Below are 14,876 nucleotides of genomic sequence, written 5' to 3'. Positions count from 1 at the left end.
CATGACAAACACACAATACAAACACAGTAAACCCTCCCCACCCAAGACTGACTCCACCTATACAAAACTCAAACACAATACAACACAAACCATAACAGAACGATAATAATGTATAAAAGACAAATGACAAAAAAGGCAGGAAGGAAGAGAAAAGCAGTGACACATACGTTTATAGATTTAAAAAAATAAAAGCTGTCAAAGGCCATTTGGGATGTGAAGGAAGGGTCAACATCTATCAGGTATGAATGAGCTATAGTGACATCTGCTGGCTGGTGAATGCAATGCACCACCCACGTTCTCAACATGGAAGAGTGGCAACCAGGAAGATCCATGGGAAGATCAGATGAAAATATGACTGTACATTTATGACCTATATGTATTTTACACTGACCAACTGACCCAACGGTTACTACCTGGTGTCAGTGGTGTATGCTACGTCCTGCCCTGCCGGAAGTTAGTCATGTTGTACATGTTTTATTATCAATGGCGCTATTTAGCTAACGTTTAGCTTGATAAACAAAAGTAACTTATTGTCACTGCACTGTCATAGGACAGTGGAACCCGGGGCAGACGGTTATTCGATACTATAGCGATCAAAACGCAGGTGTTGAGATAATTATGCCTAACCCAAAGTTTGTAGTGTTCGACCTCGGTAAGTAAAGCTAAGCTAGCTCTTGTATTTCTATTTCTATTTCTATTTCTGTGGAAATGAGCTATCTGTGTGGAGTGCTTAATGCTTTACTTGTTTCAGATTATACGCTCTGGCCCTTCTGGGTAGATACCCACGTGGATCCACCTTTTCACAAAGACAAAGAGTAAGTGAAACGGTTTTGAATGAATGAGACACTAATGCACAGTGAACTAAGTACATTTACTAAGTACTGTACTTAAGTACAATTTTGAGGTACTTTTATTTACTTGAGTATTTTCAATTTTCAATACTTTTACTTCTATTCTACTACATCTCAGAGGCAAATATTGTACTTTTACCCCACTACAATTATTTAAAAAATGTAGTAGTTACTAATTACTTTGTAGATTTAGATTATTATTACAAAACATACATTACCCACTTCAGCTCTATATACATTTCGTCCATTTGAAAATAGCCGATCTACAAGCGCACAATGCATCACAGCATTGTGAGCTTGTAGATCTGCTATTTTTTGCCAGACCCAGGGGGTCTGGCTTACTACATGAGGCTTTGTACCTGTTTTCTCCATACATGGGCATGCCCCCTTTGTCCTTAGGCCCCAGCCATAAAAGTCTGTCCCCCTTTCGTCCATACATGGGCATACACAGGCTGACACGTCATGTGAAGTCCGGCTTAGCCGTGACGTAGTGCTCTGATCTTATAAAGTACATATTCTGGGTCTGGCAGAACCAGGTCTCCTAGTCTTGTTTTTAAAGATTTTTATATATTTGAAATGGGACATTCTGCATAATGAGTACTTTCTACGTTTGGTACAAGTACATGTTGATACCAATACTTTTACACTTTCACTCAAGTCAATTTTGAATTCCGGACTTTTACTTGTAACAGAGTATTTCTACATTGCCGTATTGATACTTTTACTTAAGTACAAAATGTGAATACTTTTTCCACCACTGACTATATGATATGACACGCTGAGAATTTCAAATATAACTAGAAAAAGTGCTCCTCGGAGCACAAGTCTCCGCCAGCAGACTTGTGTTGGGAATGTTCTAATTCTTACAAAAAATAGAACATGTTACTGTGTCAAAGTAACACGACACAAGTGTCCTATCCGTCTGTATAAGTGTCCTATCCGTCCTGTCTGTATAAGTGTCCTATCCGTCCTGTCTGTATAAGTGTCCTATCCGTCCTGTCTATGTAAGTGTCCTATCCGTCCTGTCTATGTAAGTGTCCTATCCGTCCTGTCTGTATAAGTGTCCTATCTGTCCTGTCTGTGTAAGTGTCCTATCCAATTGTTACAGTATCCGCCATTTCGTGATTATTCCTGTCTTACCTCACTTTGAAAGAGACTAAGACTCTTTCAAAGTGACACATGTATTTATAGGCCGCTATACGTCACTAGCCAATCAGATCACACTATTTCACCGTATTGTCACTTGTCACGTGAGGCTTGACCAATGTTAGCTTGACATGTGGAAAGTGAAAACAATGTTTCCTGGCGGAGACAAAAAATGGCCTATAATTTGACATGTTACTACTGCTGAAACGTGAACACCTTATTGAGGTACAGTACTGGGGTACCATCCAATGAAGCAGTCCTAAAACAACTGACCCATCACGTCAGCCTCATACATTCTTTGGGGAACTGAGTTAAATAGCAAATGTTTAATTCTGTCAGTATCACCCTCAGATAAAGTTGATAGTACTAGTAACTCAATGCCTCACATAGCCTGGCCCTAAGTCAACTACTTGGAGAGGGAATAACACAGCCAGTCTATCATGAACATACTGTATACAATAAACAAATGAACCAGGCAGCAAGAATTGTGTAAAAAATAAATGAATAATAATAACTTCAAATGCTTTTGATACTATACAATACTTGGGTTTTTATTCGTTTTTTTGTCTCTTCACCTCTCTTTTCTCTCTGTACGCAGACTCCTTACATTGTGTGTTCAACTCCACCTAATGAAACCTATTGATAAGATGTGTGCTGCAGTATTTCCATCTATTGATAATATTCCATCTGTGTTTCTGTGTAAAGGGGAGTGGTGCTGGATGCAGGCAGCAAGCGAGTCTCTCTTTATAAGGACACAGTCGAGATCCTGAACTCTCTCCACAACCAGGGCATCACGATAGGAATAGCATCACGGTCAGCTATCAAGAAATTGTTATCCCTAAATTACCACCAGGGCTGTAACTATCAATTAGGGCTGTTTTATACTCAGTCATACAACGTTGTCTTGCAAAAATAGCTGATCTACAGTAAAAAGATATATGCTATTTTCATTATTTAGGAAAAGAGTTGAAGTTTTTTTTTAATATTAAATGGATTAGTTGATCCCCTAATTACTACTGTAGCTAGCTACAAACTCTTTCTGAAGCTTCTCAAAAGTAATGGCTCCTCTCTGTCCGTCAGCACCGGGGAAGTAGATGGAGCCAATCAGCTGTTGTCTCTCTACAATCTCAACCAGTACATCTCCTTCAAAGAAATATACCCTGGGTCAAAGGTCACTCACTTTAAAAAGTAAGTGTGAAAAATGCATTCCCACTTGGTGACCTTCCCACTGTTTGCTGGGTGGAGAAGAAAACAGATTTCATTGCATTTGCGATACTTTGGGTACAAATCGAACTCTGATTGCTTAACATCCCCTGCCTGTCTCATGTGGCGTTTTGTCTCTTCCTCCAGGTTGCAAGCAGAGAGTGGTTTCCAGTACAGTGACATGATGTTCTTTGATGACGAGTCCAGGAACATCTTGGATGTCGGTAAATTAGGTACAGTAGCCTATTTTTCAACCTCAAAGCATTGCAGTCTCATGTTTCAGGCTACTCTCTTGCGGTATGGTGCTGTGTGGAAGACACTGTCTCCCCTTGGGTTTTGACTCTATTTTGAGAATGATTTTGGAGAATGATTTTGTTGGAAATCAAATTCAAGCTGTCTTAAGTGCTAACTTCATTTGGTACCTGTTGCATGTTACCTCCTCAAAAATCGTGATGCTTTTAGATCGTAGACCAAGTATCTCTCCCTGTCCAGGTGTCCACTGTGTCCTGGTCCGTGATGGCGTCACCATGAAGCAAGTCAGTGAAGAGCTAATGAGCTTCTCCTCCAAAAAACCCACATAAAGGCTTCATATGGATACCATTCTTCTTTCATAGTTCTAGGTCTTTTTGTTCTTTGATAAGATGTCCCCTATTTCCTGTTCTCATTCTACCGTGCTGTTGTACCCATAGATATATAAACGTAGATATTATATCTATGGGTACAATTGGCTGTTGCTGTTCATTGGACCACCATATTTTGTAGGAAGAGCCGTGCTTCCTAATGCATGCATGCATGCTCTGTGTACAGCAGAAGGTCTCTCCACAATTAAAATCATCGTAAGTCACAGATTCTCAACCAATTTTCACGCTGTTTGGTTTATTGCAAATGTCAAACGTGTCGTTATGTTATGTTACGGGATACTTGGTTGTGGATTTTCATATCAAAAGACCTTCTCTTACATGTATAGATAATTACAGTAATGGTTATAAAACGTCTCAGGTACTTGTTTACAACTCAGGCATATATGTATATGGTTGTACCAACCCCATCCCAGCTGGGATTTATTGCACACATGCAATGCTCACGTTTTGACATTAGGTGGCAGCGTTGTACTGTTGAATGAAATGACTGGCGCACATCTATGGCTAGTTTGATTGATTGAATACTTTATTAGAAGTTTGCAGAAAAAAGCACATGAACGTTTGTACCTTTGTACTCAATTCATAGTGACATGAAATGACAGACAGATATACACAACTATGCAGAACATCATATAAGTAGTTTAAAAAATAAAAACAAATTATGTACAGTTAACAGTTTGGGGGGGGCTAGGTTATGACTTTAACAGGGGCCAGTTTTGAATTGCAGCCACCTGAAGGTACTCTTTTAGGGCAGTTTTGAAGGAGAGTAGGGTTTTACACTCCTTCACAACTACTTTGGTAACTTTGGTAGGGCATTCCACATTTTGGTGACATAGCAGGAGAACGAATTCAACCCCTTGTTTGTGCCAAATCTGGGTTGGACGTGATCAGTGGAGCTACCTCTGAGGTTGTGATTGTGGACTTCATTTACGTTTGTGAGGATTAGTAGTCTAATCTTCACAGAGAGTATATAGTTTGAAACTGTGTAATGGTTTTTAATTAATTTAAATTCAGATTATATAAACTTTGCAGGTGATATCATAGTGTAGTAATATCCAAGCTCAATCATTATACGTGCTCATGTTCTGTAATTAAATTGTTTGAGTATATCCTGTCTTTGCTTATAGTGATTAATTATTCAACAAATTATTATTTTGCGTCCATTTGATTTAATTCCATTCCTGTCATCTATTTGATGTTGCCCAGAGAAAATGTAAAAAAATATTTTACAGCTCATTATAAATGTGTGTGTGTGTGTGTGTGTGTGTGTGTGTGTGTGTGTGTGTGTGTGTGTGTGTGTGTGTGTGTGTGTGTGTGTGTGTGTGTGTGTGTGTGTGTGTGTGTGTGTGTGTGTGTGTGTGTAAATCTCACTATAATTATGAATGTATGGTTTTAATTATTATTCCAATAACTTCCAGAACAAAATATACTTTGAGAACAGTTGTGGAATAATTTTATATTATGATAAGAAATCACATTATTCTGTGAATACTGCACCCATGGCAAAATAATGGCTTTAAAGTAATCCGAGTTCCCAGAAGTTCTCGCATAAAAACGGGAGGGGTGAGAAAGCTTTAAAGTGGTGCGTTATATTGTGTTGCTTGCTTAATGTATCTCAGGACTTCAAGAGTGACAGCAATAAGCCTCTGGTGCTCCAAACGGACCCAAACACAACAGTGGCTGATGAAGGAATCAGTATTCAAGAATCTAAGGAAGGGCAGTGTACAAAGGGGTAGGGGAGAGTGGGGTAATGTGAGACATTTTTTACATTTTCTCCCCTCTAGGTGAGCTAAAATGATATATCAGTAAAATGTACACATTTCCCATACATTTGGGATGTTTCCTAACAACGGGAATTATCAGAATGTATTCAAGACAAAAGGCAGTGAAAATATGATTGTTTTAAAAAAAGTTTTTTGGTGTCTCACTTTACCCCAGGTCTGGGGTAAACCGAGACAAACCAGAAAAATCAATGGGGTAAACTGATCCACTTACTTTTTTCAGTTTAAAACTACCATAAAAACACATGTTCTAACAGTTAGAATACCGACAGCTAGCTTGACAACCACACATTCCAGAACTAATGTCAGACTAGTAACAGAATAATGGCAATTGGTCATTAAGCACATTTTGCTCTACACAATTGGAAGGTGTCTCACTTTACCCCAACCGAGACAAACCAGTTTTAACCAATTAAACCAATATTAGATTATCAAACCAATTGGATTATCAAACCAATATTAGATTAAACTATGTTTAAGTACTAAACTTAACTTTGAGACAGTTTCCCACTGTACCCCAAGCCATTTGTCTCACTTTACCCCACAGCCACATTTTGGTGAAAAGGACCACTTTTAGCAATTCTGGCTAATCTTCAATTAGCATTAATCACATGGATGTATAGGTTTGTAGTTCATCAACATGCATGACATAAGTTTTTCTACCTGAATCAATTTTCTTTGACACAACAGCTGATTATGTTGACAGCCCAAAAAATTACTTTTACATGCAAAAAACATATTTTAGTGAAAAAAACATGCTTACTACAGCACAATGAGGTCCTCTCCTCCATGGTAAGTGGGAAATGGGAGGGGCTTCAAAATCTAATGGTCATATGACCACACAGGTGTTGTGGTCAGGTGATAAGGGGGGTGTCTCACTTTACCCGGTGTCTCACTTTACCTCACTCTCCCCTACAAAGTATTCATTGCTGACTATTTAATGACTTAAACACTTAATTTCCAGTGATTGAATAGTATACCAGAGGTAACTGAAAGTGTTGTCTCAGAGAAGTCTTGCATCAACCATAGAACAGCAATCATTGAAGCTGAGCTTGATATGTATTCTATGCAAATCAATTACAGCTATCCCACTACAGCACAATAGTTTTGCACACAGTGCTTCTGAAAACATATCTATTCACTTGTAGATGTGCATATTGCATAGTGTGCAGGGTGTTGTGACTTTGATCACCCCTCGCTAGAATTCCATGTGGCACTTAACACTGGGATCTACTTTATCAGGCAGATAAACTATTTGTTTATGTACCTGATTTATAATCATTCTGAAATGCTTGGAACGTTTGTGGCAATGCCAGGCCTATGCATGTGTGCCCTCCCTGGCACAAAACATTTTCAAATGGTGGGGGGTTGTGTTTAAGAACCACAATAAGGTTTATAAACAACACTAGGACAAGCCCAAATAAGCAACTTTAGAAACAGGCCCAACGTTGCTTATAATAAGCAGACATGGCAACACAGCTCCCTGCTGTGGCCCTGGTGTCTCCTGTTGCAGTCCCTCCTTCTGGTCTCGCTCTTTCATGACTCCACCAGCTGTTGAAACATCTGATTAAGTTCATCCATCTCTCCCACCGCTCCGCCATCCTCCTCCCCTTCGCTCTCCAGGGAGCACAGGGACTCGTCCCTCAAATCTGTAAGTCTGCAGCGAGATGCCGACTGGGACAAGTCAAAGGTCACCTGTCTTGAACTTCAGGAAACTCTAAACGCTGAAATTGAGTAAAGCTTCCATCCTGGGAGGGAGTTAGTGGCCGCCAGCCTCTCACCCCTTGCTGTATCCCTGCATCCCCCCGGGAAGGGCCAGTGGCTATAGGTTTGGGTCCTTCTTCCTTAGTCTGTACATGTAAAGGAGCTGCACTCCCCCCGGGTATCAACAGAATTGTAGAAACGTTATTTCCAAGACCGAGGGAATGGATGAATCGGTATCCATTTCATCCACTTTGGAGCTGATTGCTGTGTCTGAGATTACATTCCCTCCTGCTGGTTTGATGAGGAGCTGGTCTGGCTCTGGAATGAAGACTCAGTCAGGTCACAGTAGTGGCAGCGTTGTTTATAAGAGTTGACTATCTCACTGCATACTTTATCTGTAGAGGAAGAAAGAAAGAAACAAACATGACAGGAAGCAATTCCTATGAAATGATGGCACTTAGGCTGATGGCAGCATTATTTCACAGAAACACTGTTCACATTGAAGCATTCCTCCCCCGGATTCCACTTTGTGTCGGAATTCACTTCCCCGCCTCCGTCCTTTGCCTTGCTTCATCGCTGCAGAGGCTCATGTCAGAGCCTGCCCTAGTGGCTCTCAAATTGGGGGTCGGGGGACCCCCGGAGGTCCTTAAGGGGGTTCCAGGGGGTCCCAGCAAAATGTGTTCAACCCATTTTCTTAACAAAGGATATTCAAAAATAGCGACACGTAGATCTGCTATTTTGACCTGCGAAAGATCTCTGCAAAGATATTTGCAGAGAGGAACCTATGAGACAGTGCCTCCCTTTCTCTAATCAGCTGGAGTCTATCCTCCTCCCATTCCTTCCTCTCCTGCTTCCTCACCTGCTCAATTTCCTTCATCTTCTCTTCTGTTTTCAGGATCTTGAGATCTCTGGTCTTCCTCTCTTCCTCCATGTCTTTAATCTTATCGTCTCTTCTCTTCAAAATCAGTTTTTCTTTTGACTCTTCCCGTTCATTCTTCATCCTGGAGAAGGTCTTGTTCAATTCCACAAAGCCCTTCATAGAGGCAAATATAGAGGCAGCGGTGGCCATAAAACCAACACTAAACACTTTATCGAGTAACATTGTTGTAATTATGTTTCAGTTCTTCAGCTTCTCTTCTTATGTAAAAATATATAGACATATAATCAGTCTGACAGAGAGGCTGCTGTGCGTGCAGTTGTGCAGTTCCACTGTTTGACTCCTCCTTTGTTCCAATATGTGGAATATGGCGTACACTTATACCCCATTCTTAAGATGTTGCATCACAGTTATTTTGTTGATGTCGTAGTTGCTATGGTAACACAAAGACACATGTTTTTAGGCCTCCACCGGCAAATCCTGTGGCCGGAGGCAGTTGGGTACGGTCACACATACAGTATGTGTCTGAAGGGGAGTATTATTTTATGAGTTACAGTATATTTGTCAATTTCAAATATTATCAATTTATTCCCGAGGCACCCCAGGACTGGTGTTACAGTGGGCACCCACTTTGAGAATAATTTGTTTTGTTTGGTATAATCGTTTGGTATATACATGTTTGATTCCAACTTGTGGCGCGATTGACGAGACAAGACTACTCAATTCGGCATTCAGGTGGGGGAACAAAAACAAAGCGGCGCCAACCAGAATCCACGTTTACAGTACTAGGCTTGGCCTAGAACGGATCACACCAGTCAGTTCGGAATGAACACCATGGCTTTCTGCCGTGCAAAAATTCTGGTGACGTAATGTTACTCCCTTTCATGTCACACATACTGTATGTGTGACCGTACCCAACTGCCTCCAACCACAGCATTTGCCGGTGGAGGCCTAAAAACATATGTCTTTGTGTTACCATAGCAACTACGACATCAATGAAATAACTGTATCTGTGACGCAACATATTAAGAATGTTTGGGGGTATAAGTATACGCCATATTCCACATATTGGAACAAAGGAGGAGTCAAACAGCAGCCGAACAGTAGAACTGCACAACTACACTCACAGCAGCCTCTCAGACTGATACAGTATATGTCTATATATTTTTACATAAGAAGAGAAGCTGAAGAACTGAAACATAATTACAACAATGTTACACGATAAAGTGTTTGGTGTTGGTTTTATGGCCGCCGCTGCCTCTATGTTTGGTTACTCTTACATGCAGAAAGAGAAGGCCTTTGAGGAATTGAACCAGACCTTCTTCAGGATGAAGAATGAATGGGAGGAGTCAAAAGAAAAACTGATCGAAAGTCTCTACTCACAAGAAGAGAAGATTAAAGACATGGAGGAAGAGAGGAAGACCAGAGATCTCAAGATCCTGAAAACAGAAGAGAAGATGAAGAAAATGGAGCAGGAGAGGAAGCAGGAGAGGAAGGAATGGGAGGAGGATAGACTCCTGCTGATTAGAGAAAGGGAGGCACTGTCTCAAAGGTTCCTCTCTGCAGAGAACGATGAGGATGTGAACCAGAACCCCATCAAGAAGAATGAAAGGGAGGAGGATAGACTCCAACTGATTATAGAAAAGGATGCAACGTCTCAAAGGTTCCTCTCTGCAGAGAAGGATGAAGACGTGAACCAGACCCTCATCAAGAAGAATGAAAGCGAGGAGGATAGACTCCAACTGATTAGAGAAAAGGAGGCGCCGTCTCAATTGTTCCTCTCTGCAGAGAAGGATGAAGACGTGAACCAGACTCTTATCAAGAAGAATGAAAGGGAGGAGGATAGACTCCAACTCATTATAAAAAACGATGCAATGTCTCAAAGGTTCCTCTCTGCAGAGAAGGATGAGGATGTGAACCATCAGACCCTTATCAAGAAGAATGAAAGGGAGGAGGATAGATTCCAACTGATTAGAGAAAAGGAGGCGCTGTCTCAAACGTTCCTCTCTGCAGAGAAGGATGAAGACGTGAACCAGACCCTCATCAAGAAGAATGAAAGGGAGGAGGATAGACTCCAACTGATTGGAGAAAAGCCGTCTCAAACGTTCCTCTCTGCAGAGAAGGATGAAGACGTGATGAACGAGATGAAGACAACAGAGAAGTTGGTCCAAAAAATGGAAGAGATGGAGGACGTTCAAGAGAACAAGACCCCTGTTGCGAAGAATGAATGGGAGGAGGTGGTGAAAGACAAACTGCTTGAAAATGTCCTTTCGCCAGGAGAGAAGAATAAAGACGTAGAGGATGAGACGAAGACCAGAGAGCTCCTGAATACGGAAGAGGAGATTAAATACATGGAGGAAGAATGGACTGGGGAGAAGAAATGGGAGGAGATGCTCCAACTGATTGGAGGAAAAGAGTCATTGTCTCGAAGCTTCTCCTCTGCAGAGCAGGAGAGTGAAGACGTGACGAACAAGATGAAGACAACAGAGAAGGATGTCCAGGAAATGGTAGAGATGGAGGACATTCAAAAGTGGACATATCAGTTCTCAGATGTGTGTAAACTCACAATGGACGTAAAAACAGCAAACAGATATCTGTCTCTGTCTGAGAACAACAGAAAGGTGACACGAAAGGTGAAACCTGTGCGAGAGATCCAGTCGTATCATTCAGACAGTTTCGACTATTGGCAGCAGGTTATGTGTATAGAGGGTCTGACTGAACGCTGTTACTGCGTGGTAGAATGGAGGGGAAAGGTTTCTATAGCAGTGACATACAAAGGAATCAAGAGGACAGGATGGCATGATGATGGTCTGTTTGGAAACAATGACAAGTCCTGGAGTCTGGAATGTACACTGCAAAGGTACACTGTCTGTCACAATAAGAAGAAAACTGTCCTCGCTGTCCGTCCTTCTGGCTCCAATAGAGTAGGAATGTATCTGGACTGTCATGCTGGCATTCTGTCCTTCTACAGAGTCTCTGACACACGGACCCAGCTGCACACCTTTCTGTCCACATTCACTGAGCCTCTCTACCCTGGTTTCTGGCTTGGTAATGACTCCTATGTGTCTCTGTTAGATAGAGAAAATGACCTTCAAACCTCCTCACAGACGCTGGTGGCCAAGTCAGCTTCACCACTCCCAGCAGCTGAAAGTCTGGACATTGAAGCAGGCCATAACAACCCATAGGCAGACAGTTCTATACTCTATAGAACTTGTTTATACTCTGTGCCTCACTGACCTGGTCACAGCTAGGCCTGTAGACTAGGTAGTCTGGTATACAGGCAGAGCTGCAAATGGTAAATGGACTGCATTTATCTAGCGCCTTTCTCCAAAGCACTTTACGATATATTTCACATTCACCCATTCACATACAGACGGCCAGAGGAGACCATCAAAGGCACCACCCTTCTCAATCAGGAGCAGTCAGGGGTTCAGTGTCTTGTTCAAGGACACTTCAACATGCAGGTAGGGATTGAACCGACAACCTTCTCATTCCAAGACGGCCACTCTACCCCTTGAGCCACTGCCGCCCACTACCTGGCTGGCTGAACTGGGAGAGAGGCTTCAAGTTCAGCCACCTGTGTGAATGCTTCTCAAAACAGAGCTCCAGAAGTGACCAGGTGGTTGATGGTGACCAGACCCCTACGGCCATTTACAGGCAGCCCTCAATGGGCATAGACAGGATAGGTAACCTAGGCGGTTGTCTGTAGCGTCACCTGCAAGCAGGGACAGGCAGGTGACGGCATCTGCCCCCCGCAAATCAATAAAAAAGATTAAACAAGTATGAATTAATTGTCAATCTATTTTAGGGGCAATTCAATCAATATGCAATGTTTATGATTATAAAACAAATAGCACACATTAGGACTTTAATTGTTATGAATGAGAAAATTATGAGATATTGTATGTGGGGGCGGGACTGTTTAGAAAGAAGAGGAAAGATGAGCAAGATAGGAGACAAAGGCATAAAGGTGTATCTTTTATATTATTCACATGCCACCCCCACCCCCACATTGTATGACATTGTGCCTAGTTGTGCCTATTACCCCCCACACCCTCCCATTGGAGATCACACCTACATTTTCACCTTTTGTGCACACTGCCAAGGAAGACACTGAATATATTTCCAATCTGTCAAAAACATGTGCGTGCATTGCCCCCCCTCATACATCCAGATTACTCCTTCGTTGGAAGAAGGATTAGGCTGTGAGGTCCGTTGATAGGCCAGTGCTTGTATGCGGTTGGTGACGTCATTGACAAAATCTTTAGTTTAGAGCTACAGGCTCTACACAGCAGTGTAGATACACTCAGACGCACCAGAATAGCAACCAACATAATGCACATGCACATACAGTGGCAACAACCACAGTTAACTATGATGGGTGCGCATGCGTCTGCGCGCACCCCCCAGCAAAACGGCTGGCAGAGATCTGTGCTCTATGGAGTGCCCTTTTCTAGTTTTATTTATTTTATTTTATTTATTTTTTGCCGGTTAAAGTTACAGGAGTGCATGGTGTGTGACATGAAATGTACGCTCGTCACTTACCATAAACACATTTGTTTAGGTATCACTGCTATCATCACTATGTTCAAAAGGAAAGCTAAACGTATGTCACTTCACTTTGTCGACTGATAACACTGTCAACAAATCTTCAGCTTTGTTTTTACGGTTTGACTGTTGATGTTTGTCTACAAGTGGGTCTGTTTGTCGGGGCTAATCTTGCACCTTTTTTTCTCCAATATTTTTATTTATTTAACTTATTTCATAATGGAAGTGGTCAGCCTGAAACCGTGCCCAGATATGGAGTCATGTGTCATAAATGACTGACATCATAGATAGACTGACCACATGAAGTCCCATGCTAGCCAAGCCGTTTTTAGACGCCATCTTGCTTTACACAAACTCACGGCTGATAAACTCAGGATGACAACTGTGTGGAAGCCGTCCTGGTTACAGGTTTGTGGGACTTGAATTGAAGCGCAGTAAAGTTATGATTATTATTTTGGTGATACAGTATATCCAGAAGCGCTGATTTGAAAAGTTGGGTTACAGCTATTAACGATAACCGCTTCATTTAGGAACCACCGGGAAAATCCAATAAAACATTTAAAAACATTTGTCTACATGTGTTTAAATGACGAACCGCTGGGACACATTGCTTTTTTCACTGTTTCGTTGTAAAAATAATGACATACCGTCACAGCCATAGACAGGTAATAGGTCAAGATAGGACTTATTACTTTTTTTCTTTTTTTTTTTTTACAAATGAAAGGTAGTTCCAGCAGAGTGTACTCTTCCAAAGACAGCATTCTTTGCTAACCAGGAGAAGGACAAGAAAAAGAGGAAATACTAATTTAAACATGGGCCCATTTTTTGTGATGGTGTGTTTTTGTTTTTTATATAATTAGTTGCCTAGATAGTGGATAGTGGATTGTGTCCTCGCCACTGCACTCATACTGATTGATGGTGAGAAAGTCTCCCCGGGAGCCTGGGTCTTGACTCAAGACCCAAAAGAGAAATTTGATGTCTCCCCGGAATCATACGAGGAAGTAAAATGTAATAAGCAAGAAAGGAAACACGGCCGCAATAAATGGATCCAGGGAGAAAGCGTGGCAAAGTATTGCCGACAAATGAAATCGTCAAGTCGTCCAAAAATATATACAATTTATATACAAGTCCATAAATAAATATATAATTAAGTTAAGCTTAAACATGAGGAGTGTATAGTGAATATTGGAAATATCGCCTACTAATCTACAATGCGATAGCCTATTATATGCGCCATGCATCCAACCAATATGTCTGAGTCTGTGCTCAGGAATGTGTCAAAAACAAAAAAATCTCCATGAATTCAAGGCTTCATCACGGAGTGTGTAATTGATAACTTTTATTTTAAGTGTCTTGTTCAGGGACACGTGGACACATTTCTGAGGCCTGGGATCGAACCTGGTATAAATGGCTTGCCAGGCAGGCTCTCTAACCATTCAGCTATGGCCACATCATCAGCAGTGACTCTAATCCAGACTGCACTATCGAATTGTTTACATTCGACCGCATGGCTCATTTGCATAAGACGTTACCGTATTGATTTTATCCCACTGTTGAGGGTTAGGGTTATGTTTTATATATTTTGTTTAAGACTTACAGTAGGCTGCCTTGCCCCACTGGAATACAGTGACTGATCTGAATTAATAATATACTGGACCATACGTAAAATGAAGAATACCTTGTGATGTCAGTGACATTTTATTACAAATGAAAATAAAAATAAGAAACAGTGCAGTAACAATACATTTTCGTATAGCAGCAATTTTGCATGTAGGCCTACAATATAAATATAAATATATTGTCTGGCGGAAACCTCATTATGGCCAAAACTGAGCACACTCAAAAAACAGCAGATTCAGCAAAAATAGCAAAAAAAACAAGACTCGTGCAACATAATTTGGCAAGACACACCATCTCCCGTTTACTTCCCGTATATGCATAGTCTCGCGTAGCTTTCTGCGCCAAGTGGGTGGACTCCAACCTGCTTCCGGTCTCCTAAAAAGGCGTCCGCCCACTTCACGCACTACTGAACCGGATCTTTTGGAAAACCTTCACTTATTTATCTGTTTACAAAATTCTCCGTTTTAGCAGCCAAAAACGCTGTTTGCGTGTGGCTGAAAGGCCC

General features: G+C 41.4%; 1 protein-coding gene across 1 annotated transcript; it reads left to right on the top strand.

The window, feature by feature from the left end:
* The first annotated feature begins 206 nt into the window (after window positions 1-206).
* mdp1 (magnesium dependent phosphatase 1) lies at window positions 207-4,955 on the top strand. Its single transcript, XM_084066748.1, has 6 exons — window positions 207-652; window positions 752-815; window positions 2,703-2,810; window positions 3,078-3,185; window positions 3,348-3,433; window positions 3,693-4,955. Exons 1-6 carry the CDS (start codon window positions 619-621, stop codon window positions 3,779-3,781), a joined length of 489 nt encoding a protein of 162 aa, XP_083922874.1. The 5' UTR covers window positions 207-618; the 3' UTR covers window positions 3,782-4,955.
* Window positions 4,956-14,876: the final 9,921 nt, after the last annotated feature.

Source organism: Gymnoscopelus microlampas (assembly GCF_963454915.1).
Source record: "Gymnoscopelus microlampas genome assembly, chromosome: 9".
NCBI classification, from domain to species: Eukaryota; Metazoa; Chordata; class Actinopteri; order Myctophiformes; family Myctophidae; genus Gymnoscopelus; species Gymnoscopelus microlampas.
The sequence above is the reverse complement of the archived record's forward strand: the minus strand, read 5'-3'. Positions and strand labels throughout refer to the sequence as shown.